General features: G+C 52.0%; 1 protein-coding gene across 1 annotated transcript; it reads right to left on the bottom strand.

Annotated features, from left to right (window-relative positions):
* Positions 1-90: 90 nt before the first annotated feature.
* On the bottom strand, positions 91-19,568 carry MMP11 (matrix metallopeptidase 11). Its single transcript, XM_056326729.1, has 8 exons — positions 19,403-19,568; positions 10,076-10,326; positions 8,676-8,819; positions 7,467-7,600; positions 4,372-4,619; positions 3,840-4,053; positions 2,220-2,477; positions 91-1,296 (listed from the first exon to the last, which is right to left on the bottom strand). Exons 1-8 carry the CDS (start codon positions 19,517-19,519, stop codon positions 1,163-1,165), a joined length of 1,500 nt encoding a protein of 499 aa, XP_056182704.1. The 5' UTR covers positions 19,520-19,568; the 3' UTR covers positions 91-1,162.

The raw sequence follows: 19,568 nt of genomic DNA on the forward strand, positions 1-19,568 counted from the left end.
CGGGCGGTGCTTAGAAAAGAGGCGGTTTATTGACGCGGGGCGGTACATAAATACAGGCTGTACTCACACACGGTTGTGTATGTGTAGGTGGGGAGTGGGGGCGTGTTCACGGTCTACAAACATTTACAGCTGCGCTCATGAGGAGTGGCCGGCACCGAGACCCCCGGCGGTGGGGCGGGCACGGCCACGGTCACTGCCACCCTCCGCGCCCCTAGGCCGCTCGCTGCGCTGCCTCCAGCAGGTCACCCGGGCGCGGCACGGGTAGGTTGGAAAGGAAAGAAACCGGCCGTAGCCCCCTTGGTGTTATTTGGCATAAGGTTATGTAGCAACGAGGGGTGTGCAAAGAGTGGGAGTAGGGCTGTACGGTGTCAGCCCCCAGCCTGGTGTCCAGGCAGACCGGGAATGGTGGTATGAGACCCATCAGTGCAGGTGTGAGCAACCCAGGATGGGGAAACCTAACTCGGTATGAGCACAGGGAGCGACGGGGCAGCGTCCAGCACTGGCACCCAGCACCGTGGAAGGAAGGGGGCCCCTTGTCTATGTACAAATCAGTATAAAATCCTAATGCGTACTATTCATACAACGTAAAACCAGGAGTAGGGCTATGGCAGGGTCCCAGCAGCCACTGCTGCAGCCCCAGTGAAGTGACCCTGGCAGCAGCTGCACGTCTGCAGTCCTCTGCAGGTATGGTCTGTGTCCTTCAAAGCCTCTGACTAAGGCTGAGGGAGGTGTCTCAGTGAAAGCCCTCTTCCCAGGTCAACATCTGGAGCAACAAAAGACTGCTGTTGTGAGCCATGTAAACATAGGAAATGCCATCGGATCAGTTCTAGAGGATGGGGTCTGGGTTAATTAGGAGTGTGACCCCATTCCAGGTTGGCTTGATGGCTTTTGGGATGCTATTGCTAGAAAAGCATGGCCATGTTAAGGGCTTAGTGGCTGCTCTTGCCTGCGAAGAATGCAGCAGATGCTTTTACATTGACAGCAACTGAAGCTGGGGCTGCTGGAAGTGGAGAGGAGCAAACATTGTCACTTGCTGTGACAGACATCTGTTGTGTCAGATGCTGAGCCTGCAAGAAGGCCAGGAATGGCAGAAGGAACCCTCTGTGTGGCTGCTGAACGTATGGGTGATGAAAGGGGAGTGTGGTGGACACAGGCATTCCCCTCATCTGAAGGAGTTGGAGGAAGGTGTACAGCTGAAGAAGTCTTGGTTGATCTGGCGTGGGTAGCTCTCCAGAACTTTCACCTGGACTGGATCAAATTTCCAGTAATCTCGGCCTCTCAGGAAATAGGCAAAACCTGTGGGTGAGAGAGGAAGTGTTAGAAGAGATAGGGTTCATGCAGCTCAGAGTTCTTTCCTAGAATTTTCTCTAGCTGATACTCTGCAGCATGTGCAGTACCAAAAAAGAGCCTGGAAAAGGCAAGAAATACTGCTAAATTTGTTTCGCTTGAACCCAGGCTTGTGGCTTACACTGTTCTTTCACACTATTTTAGTTTTGGTGGGAGAGTAAACAGGATAGATTTTGTTTTATAATCCTGGTGGTTTTAAATATGCTGTACTCATGTAGTGACCCAGTCCTGAGAGGGCAGAGGACATCTAGGACCTGGAAAGGGCTTATGACGGGGAGCTTGTGAAGACCTGCTGCAGAGCATGTTACTGCAAGGAAGCTGCATTCCCCATCTGGAAGCAGTGGGGAGCCGTTCTACCACGTCTTTGGAAGGAAAGAGGCAGTCACCGCAAAAAGAGGCAGTTACCGCTACAGTCACCCTGGCTGTCCACAGTGTTTCCGTGGCACTGCCATCCTGTCTTCAGCATGGGGCACATCTGGGAAGACTGGGCAACACCAAAAGCAGCCCGTTCATTCAGGACAGCTGCTTAGGCTGAAGCATGGGCAGCATTTCTGCTGTCTTCTCATCACTTTCTTTGTTGGAAGCAGTAACAGCTAAGCAGGACTCTGACCATTTCTTAGTCAGAAGCTTGAATTTTCTCTATCAGACACTTAACTGTTGATTGTTTCAATTAAAAATGATAGAACTTCTCACTTTTATGGGAGAAGCCTCAGTTTCCTACCCACTGGAGGTAGCTTCCCTTCTCTCTCTACACTATATGGCACGTGCTATAGCTCAGAAATGTGCACTACAACCAAATGCATAAATCTGCTAGGCAGCGGTGTCAGCCTGACTGGCTGCCTCAGAGCAGGCCATAACCCTGCTGCACTGACCAAACTCATCCTGAAAAGCCGCGTCAATCTCCTGAGGGACGCCGCGCCAGTCAGCCATGGCCCGGGGGTAGATGTTGTCCACCTGGCGGGTGTGAGGGTTGAAGCGCCAGTAGTTGCCTCCACTGAAGATATAGATCTTGTTTTTCTCAGCCCCCCACACCAGAGCTGCCTGCACAGGGGATGCAGGGAGGCCCAGCTCCACAATTGGGGTGGGACCAGATACCCGTCTCTCGCCATCATAAATCCAGTACTGAGAATCTGGTGAGGAGACAGAAAAGGGAGACAAGAGGTCAGTGGCTCTTTGGAGTCTGATAATTCAGCAGTGAACTCACAACTGGAGCTCATGCCTTGGCAGAGCTCCAGTGAAAGCTGTACCTGAGAGGCAAAAACCCCAGCAGTGTCATGGCCACTGTCACAGATGGGTGCCCAAAGTGCCGTCAGTGCAAGGGGTTGACTTCCCATCTCAGTCCAGCCCAGAGGGTGTCAGTGATGGGACAAGGAGGACCATTTTAGCAGCTGTCTTTTCTCTATTTGTGGAAGTTACAATAAAAGACTTGGCTGGAGGGACCAGCCTCTACCCTGCAAACTCAGAGCCTGGAGGAGAATGTATGTGGGCATGCAGAGGCATAAAAGGGGCATGCGGCTATAAAGGAGCAAGCTACAAAAACCAGGAAGAAGTTGCCAAGCTGAAATAGAGACTGCGTATTTCTAGATTAAATTGAAATGGGAATCTCTGTACTTAGCCTACGGCATGTAATACTTTCCCCTTATCTCATTTTAACTCACGCTAGGAGCCTGCCAATTTTAGCACTGTAAGTCCTTGTGCGGAGGTCAGGTGCTAAGTAATCTGTTTATGCAGGAACACAGCCTGTAGAGCAGTGTGCTGTGCTTTCTGGTACTCAGTCTCACTGTGCGCAGACAGGGAGGGCATGTACACCCAGGGCAGCTGGGTACCTACATCATTCTGCATTCTTGCTATTAAATTTACACTTGGAAAGAGCATTAAAGAAAACATGGAGCTGAAATGGGGTTTCTTGCTGGCCCTGAACTCTAGACATGGCCAGGAGGAGGTTTCCCCCTGCTGTGGGTGATTGTTAATCCCTGTGGTGGCCAGAGGTTGCCTGGCTCTGCAGACAGGATCCCTGTAAGCTCATTTGGTCTCAGGGTACTACAGAAGCTCCGCATCCAGGTCTCTGAGGAGGAAAGAAGATGCTGTCTGTCCCCTCAGCAGAGCCTTGGGGCACAGGCACAAAAGTTTCACAACAGGTGAAGCTGCCTGGGGCTCCCTTCTGGCACAGTGCTTCCCAGGACAGCTGGGAAGACCAAGCAAGTGTTTTCTTCCTCCTCTGCCAGCAGCATCGCCAGGGCAGAGACTCAAAACAAATGTTTGCATTCCAGAGGAGGAGAACCGGATATTCTGGCTGTATCTAAAATAAAAGTGACCCCTCCTTCTCTCTTCCCGCCTCAAAAATTTAAACAGAGAAGGAAACAAATAACAGGGATCACTGGATTGCTGAGGATGCCCAGAAGGTTCGTCCTCCCAGGAACTTGTTGGGTCCTGAATACCCATAAGTAAAGGAGATGCATTTCTGAGCCGTCTGATCCCAGTCCAGCTCTTACCTTGGAAAAACCAGATATTGCCCAGAGGGTCCTCGAAGGTGGCATCAACAGAGCTGGGGATCCCCTGCCAGTGGCGGGAGGCCAGAGCTGGGTAGCCGTCCTGCAGCTTTCCAGCTCGAAGCCGCCACACATAGCGGGACTTGAAGAAGAACAGCTCCCCTCGGATGGTGGATGCAGCATCGAAAGTTGTGTCGCAGGCGTCAGGCTGTAAAGACTGTCAAAGCATGGCCGGTCAGGTGCTTGGACTCAAGGGACCCCCCCCTCACCCAGGCTGGGTTCAAAGGATGGGAAGTCCCTGTGTCCAAGCAACTGTCCTGCTTTCAGCCAGTTTTGGTTGGGCACGTGCTGCCCAAAGATCCCTGCCCCACACACCCAAGGCTGGCGAGCAGTGCCCATGGGGTCTGGACCCAGGCTCAGCAGCATGAGAGGAAGACACAAACACCAAACCACATGTAAGCCTGCTGCTGGCCTCTGGGTGAGGGCGGTCCCAGCTGTGCTGTTAGAGGAGGACATGGGCAAGCTGTTCACTCACCTCCACATTAGTGATCTCATTTGTTTCAAGGTCTGGCTGGGCCAGCTCTGCTGGCTGAGTTGGGGTTGGATCGGGATCCAGTTTGGGTTTCCCATAGAGGTACTGAATACCTTGCTTGTCATCCTCACTCAGACTTAGTGGGTAGCGGAAGATGTAGAAAGGAGACATCAGTGACTTGGAGACAGCTGTGTGCTGCAGGCCCAGGACATGGCCAAACTCATGAGCAGCCACTTGCAGGAGGTCAGTGCCTGCAAAAAGAAAAGATGGGAGATGATTTTGCCTGCTTGTGTGTGGGACATGCCTCCTATGGTCACTTCTACCAATTACCAGCCACTGACAATACATTGAGGTATGTCATTGAGGAGTTTAACACAAGGAAAAAGAAATCTACCTCCACTACCGTGCTTACAGGTTGTTGTTCCTAGACATTTCCTATGTACACCGTGTTTGTGTGGGGTTTTTAAGGAATCAAAGGGCTTAATTAACAGATCCACTGGTTCAGGAGCACTGTGAGTGAATTCATAAAACTCAGGTATTAGCCTGGGTATGTTGGTAATTTGCAATTCTGTCGCCAGGGGCTCATCGGCTACCAGGAAGAAAAGGGTTTTCCACACACTTTGGGAAAGGAGAAATATGCACGGAGAAGGAAGTCTGGACCATAGATGTAGGTGGTGGGGTGATAAACATGGTTTTTGTCCACTCAACCTTACAGCAGTTGTTGGCTACAGCTGTCGCATATCAGGTCACATTTAGATCATGTTCGCTGTGGAAGATACCAGCTTTGGCAAGGGAATGCTCTGGGATTAAAACTTGCTAATAGCTGTTGTCACAGACACAGCAGAGGGAGCTCATTTATTGCTTGTGTGTGGACTGTGTCAAGAAGGTGACATTTAGAAATAAATCCACAAAAAAATATCCAGTGTCAAGGGCTGGGCCTTCTTCACTAGACTCAAGTAGATTTATGGGAGATCATGTTTTAGGAACACACAACCCTGCAGCATTTATAAAAGGAGAGGGAGAAGAGTGGATTTTGGTATGCAAAAATGTGTCATTTGGCAGGTGTTACTTAGCTTCCAATGGATCCTTTTTGAAGTTGATATATTTCAGGGAAAGCTGGAAGAGAGGCGCATTAAGCAGCAAAGCCTGTGAGCAGAGGCTGTTTGTTGACAAGTCCCAGCATATTCATTCACTCGCTTTCAGCCAGAAATCCTTCAAGCTGCAGCCCAAGTGATGAGAAAGGCAGGGATGTGAGTCAGCCAGAGCCTCGCTGCTCCAAGCAGGATTTCACTGCTGGCTCCAAGGGAGCAGGTCACTTCTCAGCACCAGGATGCGATGGAACAGGATGGGATGGGACCGGGAGCATGCAGCTGGGAGGAATGCCTGGGAAGGGTGGAGGGGAAGGTGAGCCCCTGTCTTCCTCTGCTGGTCAGCTTCACGTTAAAGTGATGAATTTGTACAGCACTGGCCTAATTAAATCAACATATCTAGGTCAGCTGAGAAAGTGGGATTTCTATTCAGTGATTTATTACAAACTTTCAGACACTTCTGTTTAGCTTGGCAGGCTCCTCACTTGATGCTTTCCAGTGTTGGCAGATCAGCTGTGCTATTGTCAGATGCTCCGGGGTAGATGAACAACAGCATGCCTGAAGGAGCTGTGCTGGGGAGCATCACTGTGTCCCTCAGAGAATGTCCTCCACGTGGAGTCCTGCTTCCTGCACAACTCTGGGGTGACCTCAGGGCATACCTTAGCCCTCCTCGTACTTCTGCTCTCCCATCTGTAAAATGAGCCCAAGGATTTCCCTGTCTCACTGATAGCTGAGTCAAGGATTTATCCATGTTTATATCGTAAAGCTCTTTTCAGCATATTAAATGGCAATTAGCTGCAAAGAGCCTTTACAACATTTATTTGTGGAAGATGCAGGGGGTGGGGGGAAGGCCACAGAACAAGGCTGGATTCTGATGAGAACTGGCATCCATTTTCAGTTCCTGGCTTGCCTCTGACACTGTCTTCGTGGGAGAATGTAGGAAATTCTTCAACAACACAGCCAGTCCCAACAGAAGGTGAAAAAGGGCAGAGCCCACCATTCCCTCAGGAGCAGAAATGCTTTTGTAGAAAGGTCTGGTGCTCTGTGGTTCTCGTTTTGGGTCAGCATGGGCAGCATTGGAGACATAGCAGTCCTGTGCCCCACACAGAGAGTCAGGCTGGCATACAACTGACAATGACGTGGACTTTGGGGGAGCCCATCTGAGCCCTGAACACTGACATGGACAAAATGTTTGGGAAACCCCTGAGAGGCAGAAGTTTAACTTGGGCTTTGTGGTTGTTTGTCACTGTAGATAAACTGCGAAAGAGGAGGATGGGCTAACTTGGGTTAATTTTGGTGGGTCCTGCTGATGCTGATGCTTTGGGCACCGATCCAGATGGTCCCAGGCAGTACTGCAGTATCTCATGAGATACTGTGACACCAGACCCTGAGTGCCTAAGCAGAAAGCTACCAGCTTGGATATATTATTAGCAAAAAGAAGCAAAAAAAAAAAAGGAAAAAAAAGTCTTGACTTGATGCGGTATTGTTTATGGTCAGAGCATTCCCAGGCCACAGGGACAGAGCTGGAGCCTGTGTAGTTTCCCTTTATGGACTTGTTTGAGCACAGATGATGAACAGTGTGTGCAGGGGCTGGGGCTGAGGCTGTGCTTTGGAAGACAATTGTGTCACCTGGTGCTTGAGCCTGTTTTCCTTCATCCTTTCCCTACTTTATTTCTAACAGCTCCTACCAATGCTGGGTGCAATTCCCAAGTGACAGGGCACATGGCTGGGCAGAGTCATCTCTCTTGCTTCCCCTGCAGAGGGGGAGCCCACTGGGAAGCCAGGGTCCTGGGGCTGGACACAGGCTTTGCTGTGGCTGAAAGATGAGAAGAAAAGACATGAATACTAACAGTAGGCTTGTAAGTGGTGGGCGACAACAATGCACACCACAAAAATGATTGTTGCCTCTCAGTTTTAGAGGGTCCCTGTTTAGACCACAACAGAATCATTTACAAGTGCATCAATAAGCATCCTGGAGCCTCCACAGCTCCCCTTGAAACAGTACCGTACCCAGGTTATTCCCAATCGTCCAGGTCTCATCATAGTCAAAATGGACATCTCCCTCCCGGTGTGTCTTGGGGAAGAACGCGTGTGCCAGAATCCCTCCAGGCCCATCAAAAGGCAAGTTGTCTCCATGCCAGTACCTGGAGGGAGGACACATTGCACCTCAGACAAACAGCCATGTATCTCTAGTGAACACCATTGTATGGCCAAAGGTGGGGAGCCACTGCGAGGGGCAGCAGCTCTCACTCCCATCCCAAGTTCACCCCACCAGTCTAGAACAACTGCTCAGAGCCCTTCTGATTGCCACAAACCTGATTCTCCATTGGGGCACTAAGGAAGTAGAGCTCAGTCACACCAAGCCCTGGGGAAGCAGAGCTCAATTACACCAAGCCCTGGGGAGTTTGTGTGTTTTCTCAGGGATGTTTCTCTCCTCCCCCTGTTCAGCTTCCAGCCCAAAGGTGACCGTGGAGCCTGAAGAATTAAGGAGGTGACTGCTCAAGGCAAGATTAAGTCAAAATAGCTGAGGAGTGGCAGGGGGATATGGAGGGGCATCCAGCAGCGAACACAGAGAAACCCTCAGGTCCTCACTCAAGCCAAGCTCGCTGTTGACAAGCAAAGGAAGCCCGTGAGAGATGTGGCCACTTTAGAGAGCTGAGGGAAGCACAGGCAAATACACAGCATGCAAATCGCATCACTGCTTGGACGGTCTCCATTGCTTTTATTAGTTTTGTGCAAACATGCAGCAGAGGGAAGTCTTTGCCCCCATGCGTATTATGCCAAAAGTGAATTTCAGGGCTGGGAGCCAAGATTCATTTAACCAAGAAACTATATTTGTCTTTGGGCAGACAGTTACATCGTTCAGTCAAGGGACAGGATGGAGGACCTGAAGATGGAAAGTCAAAACAAACGCTTAAAAAACAGCCTGCAGGCAGAGAAACTTAAATGTACCAGGAAAATTAATGAATGATCAGTAATGGTACTGTGCGCAGCCAGCATGGAAGAGCTGCACTTACACCAAGCAGCCCACAGCTGACAAAAAAAAAAACCCAACCAAAACCAAAAAAAACCCTGGTGTCTGAAAGCAGATATATGAGCCTCCATTTAAGTGCCTAAGTTGTGTGCCAGCAGCTCTCGGCTCTGGTTAGAGGCTTGGGGTCTTGCGTGTAAGGTTGCTTCTCTGTCTGGGAGGGGGGTGCTGCTGCTCACCATGCTCACCTTGTGAAATCAATGACAATGTCAGCCCGTCCCTCCTGCACCTCAGTGAAGGTCAGCGGGGTCACATCGCTCCAGACTTTCAAAGCTTCCTCAATGGTCCTTCTCACTTTAGCTTTTACAAGTTGCCATGGGAACCTGATAATTCTGAAAGGCAACAGACACTGGATGAGAAGAGCATCACCTGCTGTCCCATGGACACTGATGTCATGAAGACACTAGCTGCAGGATCAACATCACTAGGGCTGCCACTCTCACTCAGCACCAGAACATCTCCAATCCATACAACCACTGGTCCAGCACCCTCTTCCAAGTAACATGTGCAGCAGGTAAATCTCATCAGTGTTGAAACCCTCTGGCTGGTGGGCCAGAGATGAGCTCTCTGGAGAGCTTTGCAGATCTGTGTTTTTCTGGAGTGAAGTGCTGCAGCATTTCCCAAGTCTGTCCCTGTGAGTTCACCCCCCTGGAGGCGCCTGGGAGCAGTGTGATGTGATTTCTCCTCCTCGGTCTCTGCATTTTTTGCCCCTGGAAACCTGGGCTCACTCAGAGCAGCTGCTGCCTCTTCTGCCCTCCTATAACAGGAAGACTATAAGGTCTGCCACAAAGGGGGCTTTCTTTCCCTTCCATTAACAGGGTTGGTGTATGTTAGTCTCTGTTTCTTTCTGTAACACTGTTGACAAAAAAAAAAAAAAAAAAAAAAAAAAAAAGCAAGAAGCCTTTCTGTTATCTACAGCCCCCTAATGCTACGGGGAACTGTCTCCTGTGTTTAATTCAACAAAAGATTATTTACATGCTGTCAAGGTCCATACGAGTGTGCTCACTTTTCCACTCAAACCCCTGTGGGCAACTGGGGAGGCAGCACAACCCTCCCACAAAACTGTTGAGCAGTTTCACAATTGAGAATGTGTGGGGTGATCAGGACAAAACTTTACACTGAAGTTGTGTTTATGGGAACATCAGTAACAGCTGAATACAAAGGTCTTTTTAAAATAAACTGTGAGGTGAGCCTACAGCAGGGTGGTTGTGGGGGTAAAGGCACAGCAGGAGAGGGCTGGTAGTGGAGGCTCATCTTGGCACGTGGCAGGGGTTTGATGTAGGGAAGTGAATATATGTGCACGGAGTTGTTGATGTGGAACTGACCGAGGGGTGATGCAATGGCTGTGCAGAATGGGTTTGGGCAGGAGTGGGTGGGCAGCTGTGTTTATGGGAGCATGTGCATGAGGGGATGTAGAGGTGCTAGGTACAACCCTGCTGGTGGTTCAGCATGTGGTTCCCCTGCCCCCTGGCTGCCCTCCAGCTTTTATGGTCACATCACAGTGTGCTGTGCTCCAGGGAACATCAGACTGAGAGGTTTGGGGAGGGAGAAGCAACCCAGCCTGACTCCCATTTCAGGCCTGTCTTACTTGTAGGTGAGGTCGGTCTTGTCCCAGCGTCCACCAGAGAGGACAAACCGCTTCTGCCGGTTCCGCCCATTCTGGCTGTCCGGCAACACTGGGAGGTCCGGCACGCCGCACCGAGGTGGGTTCCAGCGTGCTGCCTGCTCATCCACACCCACAGGGAAGCCCTTAGCAGGAACACCAGTCCCCACAGCGTTCACCAAGGAAGACAGCCAAGGACTCTGCTCCTTCCAGGTGTGATGCTTTCGAGACACATCCTAAAAAAGAAAAGCAAAGCTGTGACTTCAGTGCCTGGGAAGAGATGTCCTGATACAGAGTGGCAAATGTTTGCCCACAGCAGTCCTGCACTGGTGAGTTCCACCCCTGCCTGGGGCTGTTCCCCTGCTGCTAGGGCACAAACTGCTTCCCACAAACATCTTCCCTTCCCTGGGACCTGCTGCTCCAAGGCCAAGTCACACCTGCGAGACAGTGTCATGCCACCATGGCATCCCCTAAGCACTGGGCTATTTTTGGTCCTCTTTTCCTTGGCAGCTGACCAGCAGGAAATGTTTTTGCAAGCTGTGGATGAGAACCAGACCCTTCAAAAATGAAACAAATCACTAGGGAGTAAATTCTCCCCCTTTGCCCCACATACTTTATTCCCTCCTGGCCCTGGGTAGAGGTGATATTAATGGAAGGAAGCCTCTAGTACCCAGCACACAACTGTGCTCCCCATTGTCATTTCCATAGTGTCCCCTTGCTGTCCTGGCACGATGAGCAGGTTTTCAGCATGGCTGGGGGTCATTGCAAGCTGGAGAGCCAGACACATGGATCTGGGGCATGACAGTTGAGCCCATGGGACAGAGAGCAGCAGGAACTGTCCCACAGCCCCATCACTGCCTGAGGTCACTGACTCTGTAGGTAGGGTGGGACAGGACCATACCCTGTTGCCTCATTGTACCTGTGATTCTGCTTGGGGATAACATCACCTGGGCTCTCCCACACTTAAGTTGGAAAAGCACAGTTCCTCTTGGAAACATTAATTAATGCTAATTAGCTGTTTTCCATTGGTTTCTCACCTGACTGCAGGACTATGGGGCCACCATGAAGCATTACCTAAGCATAATCCCCCACCTGCTGTGAGGCATGTGGAGTGAAAGACACTTGGTCCCTGCATCACCACACTGCACAAGCCAGAGGTCCAAATGCAGACTTTTTTCCCTGATTCTTTGCAGGCAAATTCAAAGGTGTTGGAGCAGCAGGAGCAGCTGAGACACTGCAGTGACACATCTCTACCTGGACGGGCAGGTTCCATCCTACAGGGCTCTCGAGTGAGGACCTGGGGTTTAGGAGTCCCCTTCCCTCCCCTGCAAAAAGCTGTCTTCTTCCAGGCCAGGTCTCCTGGCTGCTGCCCTGTCAAGGATGTGAAAGCCAGGATGGCATAATGCCAGAGCTGCCATGATGCTGTGTAATTCGCGTGCTGCCACCACTCTGTTCCCTACAATGAACCCATTCATGCGGGCTGGAATGAAGTGTGAAGCCCTTGGCATTAATTCCGCTACCGAGCTCCCAACTCTACAGTGGCCCCGTGCCTCTGAGCAATGCACAGATGGACAAAGGAGCCAGGGAGGTCACACAAGGTGCAGTTTAGGTGTCCATGTGTCAGTTTAGGCTTTCCATGTGTCTGTCACTACTCCAGCCTGCTGGCTTATCCTCCCCAGCCAGGCAGATGCCCTCGGTGGCTTGGTACTGCCAGCCTTTGCCTTAGAAACCATTGACCCAGTCCTGGTGTCCCAGCGCACTCTCACACACTATGGGAACCACATCATCAACATGTGCAAAGCGAGAAAGCTGTTTTACATCCCGAACAGCAAAGCCTACCCAAGCCACCAGCCATGGCATCGAGAATCCATCCAGTGCTTTAGTGGGAGGAGTGAATATGGGCTGGTCTGTCCCACACATGTCTGCACTGGGCTGCTCCTGCTGAATGCTGGAGCCCTGCCAGATCAAAGGTACCTGTCTCTCTGTGAGGAGCTCTCCAAGAGTTGCCTGGCACCCAGCATAATGGCAGCTGTGTTTCCAAAGCCCAGCCTGGAGGGCCACTTGGCTCTCCTTGCTCCTGGGTGTGCTCAGGAGTACCCGCTGCCACCAGAGGCAGGTCCTGCCGCCCGAGGGCATGGGATGATGAATGTGTCTGTTTTCCCAGGACCAGGAGGTGCAGGACAGAGTCTCTGAGGCACATGGGAGAGTGGAGATGGATCCTGGGGAAAGCTCTCGCTGTGGAACTGGGACCACTGGGAAACCCTCAGGAGTTGCCCAGGTAGGTGGGCGGGCTGAGGCTGACCCAGATAAGCTTACCCCTGTTTTTTTGTCTTGGCTCTGCTAAGTGCATTCCCAGGTCTCCCAGGAAGGCCAGTTGCTGCCTTACCATCTGGGGGCAGCGGCATATACCAAAAAGTACTGCTCTCCTCCAAGCAGGAGCAGAGGGAGGAGGAACTGCCTGTTTCCTTCTCACCCCAACAGATCCCATGTTTTAGAGGCAGACCTGGGGTAGGCTTTCTCTGTCCTCTTTGGTTAGCTCAAGGCCACTGGCATGAATCCCAACTTCCAGTTACCCAAACCCCACCTTGCCTTAGGCAGGATCCTTCCTGCTCCTGGCTGCCGACCCTCTGCTGAGACCAGGCCCTGGGAGGGGACACTGTGGCCCCCCCGCAAACAGCTTTGGGTGGAGGCAGAAGGCAAGACCTGCCTGGCTGCCCCGTGTACTCACTGTGCCCCTATACAAACAGCAAGTCTCTCCTTGTCGTCACTGCACTGACATTAGCACCATAGCAGGAAAGGGCTGGAAAATGCCACTGCAGGCACAGCCAGCAAGGGGAAATGTGACAGGCAGAAACCACTTGCCAAACAATGCTCAGGAGACACGTCAGGCTGGAGATTTTGGTCTCCTTGGCTGGACACACCTCACTGCAGGCACTTCCCAAGGCGCAGATAACGTCCTCTCGCTTACAGTTGCATCCTTCCCACCCAGCACTAAAGCCACCCTCCTCTGGGAAGATCTGGCTTTGTTCTCCTGAGCTATGGTATAATGCCCCAGCTGAATGATTAGGGGTTTGCTTAGGGCTGTGCTGCTGCTGAAGCTACTACAGACCTGTGAAGAGAGGATGAGGAGTGTTGCTGAGTAACTATCAGGGCATCCCCACTGCTCTCATCTGCCACCAGAGGACAAAAGCAAAGGCAAATCCCTGCAACCCAGGGCAGGCCTTCAGACCAGCTGAGTGCAGAGCCAGCTAAACGTGTGCAGCCTCTTGCACTGCCCTTCCTAGTAAAACCCACAGTCAGGGGTGGCTGCTGCGCATGGAAACAGACAGTTTTTAGCCAAGGGAAGATGTCAGGGCTTTGCAATAGAGACTGAACAGCAAAATGTCTGCACAACATGAGCACAGAGGGGCTGCCAGGCCTGAAACCAAGGGTTGAGGGCAGTAAACAGAGCAGAGAAGCAAAGCTATACACAAAGAGTGCTGCAGGCTGGCCGCAGTTCCTCACAAAGAAAGTGCCTCTTCCTGCAGCTTGTGACCAAAAGGCTGAAAGGGAACAGGAGGGAAAGGACAGATCCCATGGGAGAGCAGAAACCGCGGTGGAGGTACAGACTGCTCACTTAGTTCCTCGCAGCTTTATCAGCCCTCAAGTGATGTGATACAACAGCCATCACTTCTGGGTCTGCTGGGGCCAGACGAACACCAGCCAAACTTCCCAGGAAGTGTCCCAGCCATCCCGAGGAGCCAGAAGCATCTTTAACCTCATTGTGTTGGGTAGCACTCGCCCTCCAGAGCCTCCCAGGAGAATAAGCAGCCAGAGCAGCACAGCTACATGGAGAATCAGCAATGCTGTGTATAAATAACCTCAAGAGTGAGGTCAGTGCCTGGTACTGACAAACCCAGTGCTCTCCTCTGCCTGGGTCCATCCTCTGCTGCCTGCCCTGAACTTAAACTTGCCTCCTCTGCTGTGTACCTAATTACCTGGGCTCCTGCCTGCTTCTGCAACATGGACATGAAAGGAGAACCTCCCCCCCTCTTCCCGTCAGACAGGAGTGCCTGCACAAGTTACAACGTGAATCCCATCAGTCTTGGATACTTCCCCTGTCATTCGAGGCTGTTTCCTCTTCTACTAGGAGATGAGCTCATGTGCTTTCTCCCCACCTCCCCATCCTTTCTGCTGCTGCTTTTCCATTTCTCCCTTCTTTCTCCTTCTGTTACTCAGAGTGTTTGTCAAGGCTTTGGTGTTTGCTGCCTGTTTAGCTAGTAACATTATCCTACTTCCACCTATGAGCCTGCATCTTGGAGCGCTCCTGCCCTTAATTCAGTGTGTGGAGAGGGAGAGCAGAGATGCTTTCTCCTGCAGTTCTCATGTAGACAGTTCTCTCACCCCATTTCTGTCCACTGTTGTTGGGTGGCTGTGCCCCCCAGAGGCCCCGCACCCCTTAACAGCCTACAGCAATGTTCCTGTCCAAGATCAGCATTGTTGTCCTCATGCACAGCGTACCATAGCCAGCTTTACAGCCAGCCTGCCTCTCAGCCCAGCATAGACTTTCAGGAGTTGGACTTAAAAGTGCGGCTACAGCTGATGGTTAGTGGTAAAACTGGAGCCAGCTCCACTCTAGTCAGGTTGTGTCCCAGAAGCAGACTGGCCTTGGAAGGTACTAATGCTGCAGCTGAAATTTCACAGCAGAAATGGATTATATTTGTGGTCTGGTCAGAACCTGAGCTAAGCATGCTCCTGGTAAAGGCAGTTAGTGGAAACAATGGAAACTCAGTGGAAACAATACCCAGGCAAAGCCACAGGTTTATTGATCCTGCCTTCCCCAGAACAAGGCAGAGTCTCCCAACCCCTCTAACTATGAAGTCTTTGCTTACACAAAATACTTCTGCTACGGGACTAGCTCCTTCATGCTGGGCTGTAGCCCGATTCTGCTGCAGACAGGTCCAGGGACAATGCAAAGGCTGAGGCCAAACTTCAGCCAAATGAGGCCAAATGGGAGGTGCCACAGTGCCTGGCCGTGCATACACAGTTGGAGGTTCCTCTCCGCTCACTTCCCATACTCTGTGGCACCATCAAGTACCACCTCCTGGGACCTGACGGTTTGTTTCCAGATTAGTTGGTGGTAGTTGTTGTTGGCAACGAGAGAAGGAAAATGTTTATTTTTCCTAAGCAACGTGGAACATGAAACATTATGGACTGCAAATGTTTATGCCCACAGACAGAATGAGAAGACCCAGGCTCTGATGTAACAAGAGAAAGCAAATGAATAAACACCACAGGACTATTTTTATTATCACTTTAATTACGTGACAGTTTGTGAGTCTAGTCCATCAACAACACCACAACCAAGCTGCTGGTGTCACCCAAGCAACAGTTTGCCAGAAACAGGAGTACTTACAAAGCAAAAAAGCCCCAGGATGCCAGGATAGCAAAAGGTTTCAAGAGCCCTTCATCTGAAGACCTAGAAATCCCTTGAAACCAAGAAACCACTCTAGGATGTGGCACACTCCAGGTAGAGGAGGAAGGAGGGTTGAGAGGTTTTGTTTGTTGTGCAATTACATCCAAGCTAAGGTAAGCAATGAGCTACCAGTGCCCAGCCCAAGGACAACAGCCAGGACATGTCCCACAGGGTACAGCTACCTGGCACAGTTGCAGCCCTCTTCAGAGCTATGGGGGGGATGTTCTGCCCTCAGGGAGCATATGCTGCTCAGATGTGCAGGCTGGGATCTCCAAACCCACAAGACAAGCACTGTCCCCCTGCCCAATGTCCTGGAGATGTCTGAGATTTCCCGCCCCCCCCCCCCCCCCCTTCTAATTCTCACAGAGCCACTTTTGTAAGATGGTGATGTCTCTCTCCTGCCCAAATCCCTCTAAGATGAGGAGGAAGTCTGGTCACCTGTCTGTTCTTGTGGATCTCATCTGCATGAGGATCTCAGTGAACCTCTAAAAACATGTCTGTGGCCCTTAGTGAACCCCTGAAGTGCTTTGCTTTTTGTTTTACTGGACAGCTATGTGCACACTCAGCAGTGCTTCCATTCATGTTACAAGCTGGGCCATCCCTGATATAAGATTATCCAGGAACCCTTCATTTACCTGTCCACATATCTGGGATTAGTAGGAAAGAGCTGACAGTGTCTCTGGTGTGAAAAGTCTCTGCAGAACAATTTTTCTATGGAAGATTCTTTTTAAACAAGACCTATGCAGTGCAGCCGCCTTCTGCTGAGCCCCCCAGGTTATGGTGCCAGGGCAGGATACACATGGGGGAAGCAAGTAAAGTGCAGCATGAGCTGGAGTGGAGGATCCTCCTCAAAGTGCTTCTCTTCTCCCTGCTCTGTTCTCCCTCCCCAGTGAGTGCACTTCGCCAGCTGCATACCCCAAGTCTTGCTACACTGCAGGGTTATGCATGTGTGTTGCATGTGAAAGCTCAAACATAACAAACCCGCTGGAAAATAACTGCTTACATGTGTCTTGAGTCTCTCCCACAGCAGAGGATAAACATGCCTAAAATTACCAACACTCACTCACTGGCAGTATTTAAATAGCCAAATCAAAGAGTGCAAATCAAACCCTTCGTGCAGGAGCTGCCTCAGCCCTGAGCAAGGCAGGCAGCCTCCCCGGCTCCTGGGCTGCAGGGAAGGCAGCCGTGCTTCCAGTGGGGAACCTGCTGGGTTCAGGGCAAGAGCTGCAGGATATGGGTCCTGAGGGATTATACTGGCAGCTGGGAGGGTGCCTACCACTTCTCCACAGAAAGACAGTTTCCCAGCAAATGGACTGACTTTGATTTCCCAGGGGAGCTGAAAGCAATGCAGGAATTCAGTGTCTGCGCGTGCACTGCCCGGAGGACTGCAGATCTTTTGTTCTCAAGTTTTACAGTGGACACCAGACACAGCCTGTATTCTGCTCTCAGTTTTCTCTTTCTTTCTTTAGGCATTAATGTAAAAGTGGAGGAGATCTACAGGGTTTGCTACAAAGAACACAGGTCCTGCAACTTGCCCTGTGTAGCCTGGCTTTAAAGTGAATCTTAGCCTTTGATTCCCTCCCCCCTCAGTTACTGATGTTGTGACTTGGTTTTGGAGCACCAAATAGCCATGATGCAGCACTCTGCTGCACCTAGGGCAGTCCTTGCCCACCCCATCTACTAGCACAGTTCGAGGAAGTCACCGTTGTCTGTCTTGTAGGAGTGAGGCTGAGCTTTTCCCAGCACAGCCCCTCGGCTCCTTTCTCATTCATCACCAGACAGCAAAAGGTGCCCCGACAGGAAATTAGCTGCTATTAGACATAGGGAAACATCTCTTTGCAAGGAGGCTCAAAGTAGCCAGAGAAGTGAACATGCATGGCAGAGCTCTCTAGTAAGAGAGTGTAGAGAAGGGCTGAGGCCAGCAACACAACACTGTGAGCCCAGCAATCCCGTTTCAGCTGTTCCACACTGACATGCATACCCCAGGCAGGAGAGGAGTGGGGGGCACAGCTGTCAATTTACTTACATCATATGTGAGAGCAACCACCGTGATGCTGGCTTTACCTCAGAGGCAGTAGAATAACCTTCAGAAGCCTTGACACCAGATAAGGAACTCAAAAGGGCAGCTATTTGGGGTGAGAGAACTGCTGTTTGAAAGGAGAAAGCATCTGTCCATTTCCAACCCCAAACCAATGCAGTCACCATCTCTGCAAAGACTGAGTTGATCCGAAATCCCCAGCTCCAGATGGCTGCTCAAACACACAAGCACAAGATGTCCCAGAACAAAACATACCTGTAGAAGCATCACCTGGAATTACTCCAGCCAAGAGGAAAGTATTAGCACTCATGATGCAGAGCATTAGCCCGAGATGAGGAAGAAACCATCTCTGGGCAGCACGCTACCCAGGTGTGGGGACCTTCTTCAGGAGTGTGGTGGTGGATTACATGGACAGGGAGCCTGAGTAGACCTAGACCCCTGCATTAACTCTGTGCTCTTCAGCAGTTTGGTGTATTCCCCCCATTCAAGGGGCACTGGCCAAGACAGATGAGCCCCAGCAACCTTTGCAGTCACTCAGCAGCTGGGAGCACTGGCAAAAGCAGATGAATAGTACATGTCACAGCTGGACCAGACCCAAGTTCAGACAGTGTGAAACCCAGGCTGGCTTTCCCTTCCCTGGGAATCCCGCACGGGTCCTTGCTGGCAGCAAGATTAGGACCAGAGGCTGTGCAGGTCCCTCCAGGAGCAGCAGCTCCACCGCTTGGACTTGGCAGAGTCTGAGGCAGCCCCCAGCCCAGCCAACGTCCCTGCAGAATGCAGGAACCAGTGGTCTCCAGCTTTACTCAGGTGGAGCTCTGTCCTCCCAGCCCACCACTTGCTGCATTCAGATAGGGATGAAATCCACAGAGCAGTGTCATAACTGGGGTGCAGCAGAGTGCTACTGCCCAAGTGCTCACCTCACCTTCCTCAAAGGCAGAGTACAGCCAAATGCATGGACATTTCGTTTGGAATAATACAAGTATTTTGGGGGCCAAGGCTGCTTTGTGCCAAGCTCCAGCCCACAGCGTATTTAACAGCCAAGTTAGAAAGTACTCAGATGACAGAGTTGATAATAAAACCATCGACAGAACCTGAACTAATCCCCTTGGGCTGCTACTGGGTATTTGCTCTATCATTATTTTATGGCGCACTAGCGAAGCGCATGTATATAATAACCCGATTACACAGGCACACATTCCCAGCACAAGGAGCTCTCTGTCTTCTCCCGTCCCCCAAATCCCTCGCACGCTGCTGCTCTTCTCCGGCGGCGGCAGTCCCAGCTGCTCGCAGCTCCGTCCCAGGTGCTGGGATCTGGCAGGCATGCCCCGCCGCTCCCCTCCTGCCTGCTCCTTCGACTCATCCCTTTAGCCTCCCCGTAACGCTCCTCGGCGCTGCCCGCACAGCAGGCGGGGGGTGCCGTTAGAGGCAGCCAGTGCTCTGCTGCCTTCACAGGAAGGGGGATCCCGTGTCCTCTTGTAAAGCCTCCTTGTCCCGTTTTCCCCTTGTTTTCCCCTTGTTTTTCCCTCGCTCCGCAGACGGCAGCACGCCTGTGGAAACTCCCCTAACACGCCAGGAGGAGCCCGCGGAGCGGGGGTCCCCGGGCCGGTGTCTCCCGCCGGCGCAGCGCTGCCCGCTGCCGGCATCCCGGGGACGGCCTGGGGGATGGAAGGGGGGGAGGCTCACCCCGCTCAGCGGAGGCTCTACCGGGTAGATGCTCCTCTCGGGGCCGCACCGGAGAGCGGCGGGGCAAGGGGCGGCTGGGACTCGGCCGGGGACACGGAGCACCGGGGGTGGGAGGCACCGGGTGGTCCCAACTCACCGGCTTGTGGCGGCGGGCGGGAGCGGCGGGCGCGCAGTGCAGCAAAGCGGCGGCCAGCAGCGCGGCAGCGGGCAGCGGCGGACGGGCCATGCCGGGCAGTGGAGCGGGCTCGGACATGGGGCGGGGGGGGGGGGTCCCCGCTGAGCTCTTTATACCCCCCCGTAGC

Source organism: Falco biarmicus, chromosome 1, assembly GCF_023638135.1.
Source record: "Falco biarmicus isolate bFalBia1 chromosome 1, bFalBia1.pri, whole genome shotgun sequence".
NCBI classification, from domain to species: Eukaryota; Metazoa; Chordata; class Aves; order Falconiformes; family Falconidae; genus Falco; species Falco biarmicus.

What these genes read in the sequence shown, in the direction of transcription:
- MMP11 (XM_056326729.1), bottom strand. Translation starts at nt 19,519, where the DNA reads ATGTCCGAGCCCGCTCCACTGCCCGGCATGGCCCGTCCGCCGCTGCCC. An exon ending in ATGAGATCACTAATGTGGAG is followed by an intron (nt 4,054 to 4,371) that starts GTGAGTGAACAG and finishes ATGCTTTGACAG; the next exon opens with TCTTTACAGCCTGACGCCTG. An exon ending in CAATATCTGGTTTTTCCAAG is followed by an intron (nt 2,478 to 3,839) that starts GTAAGAGCTGGA and finishes TCTCCTCACCAG; the next exon opens with ATTCTCAGTACTGGATTTAT.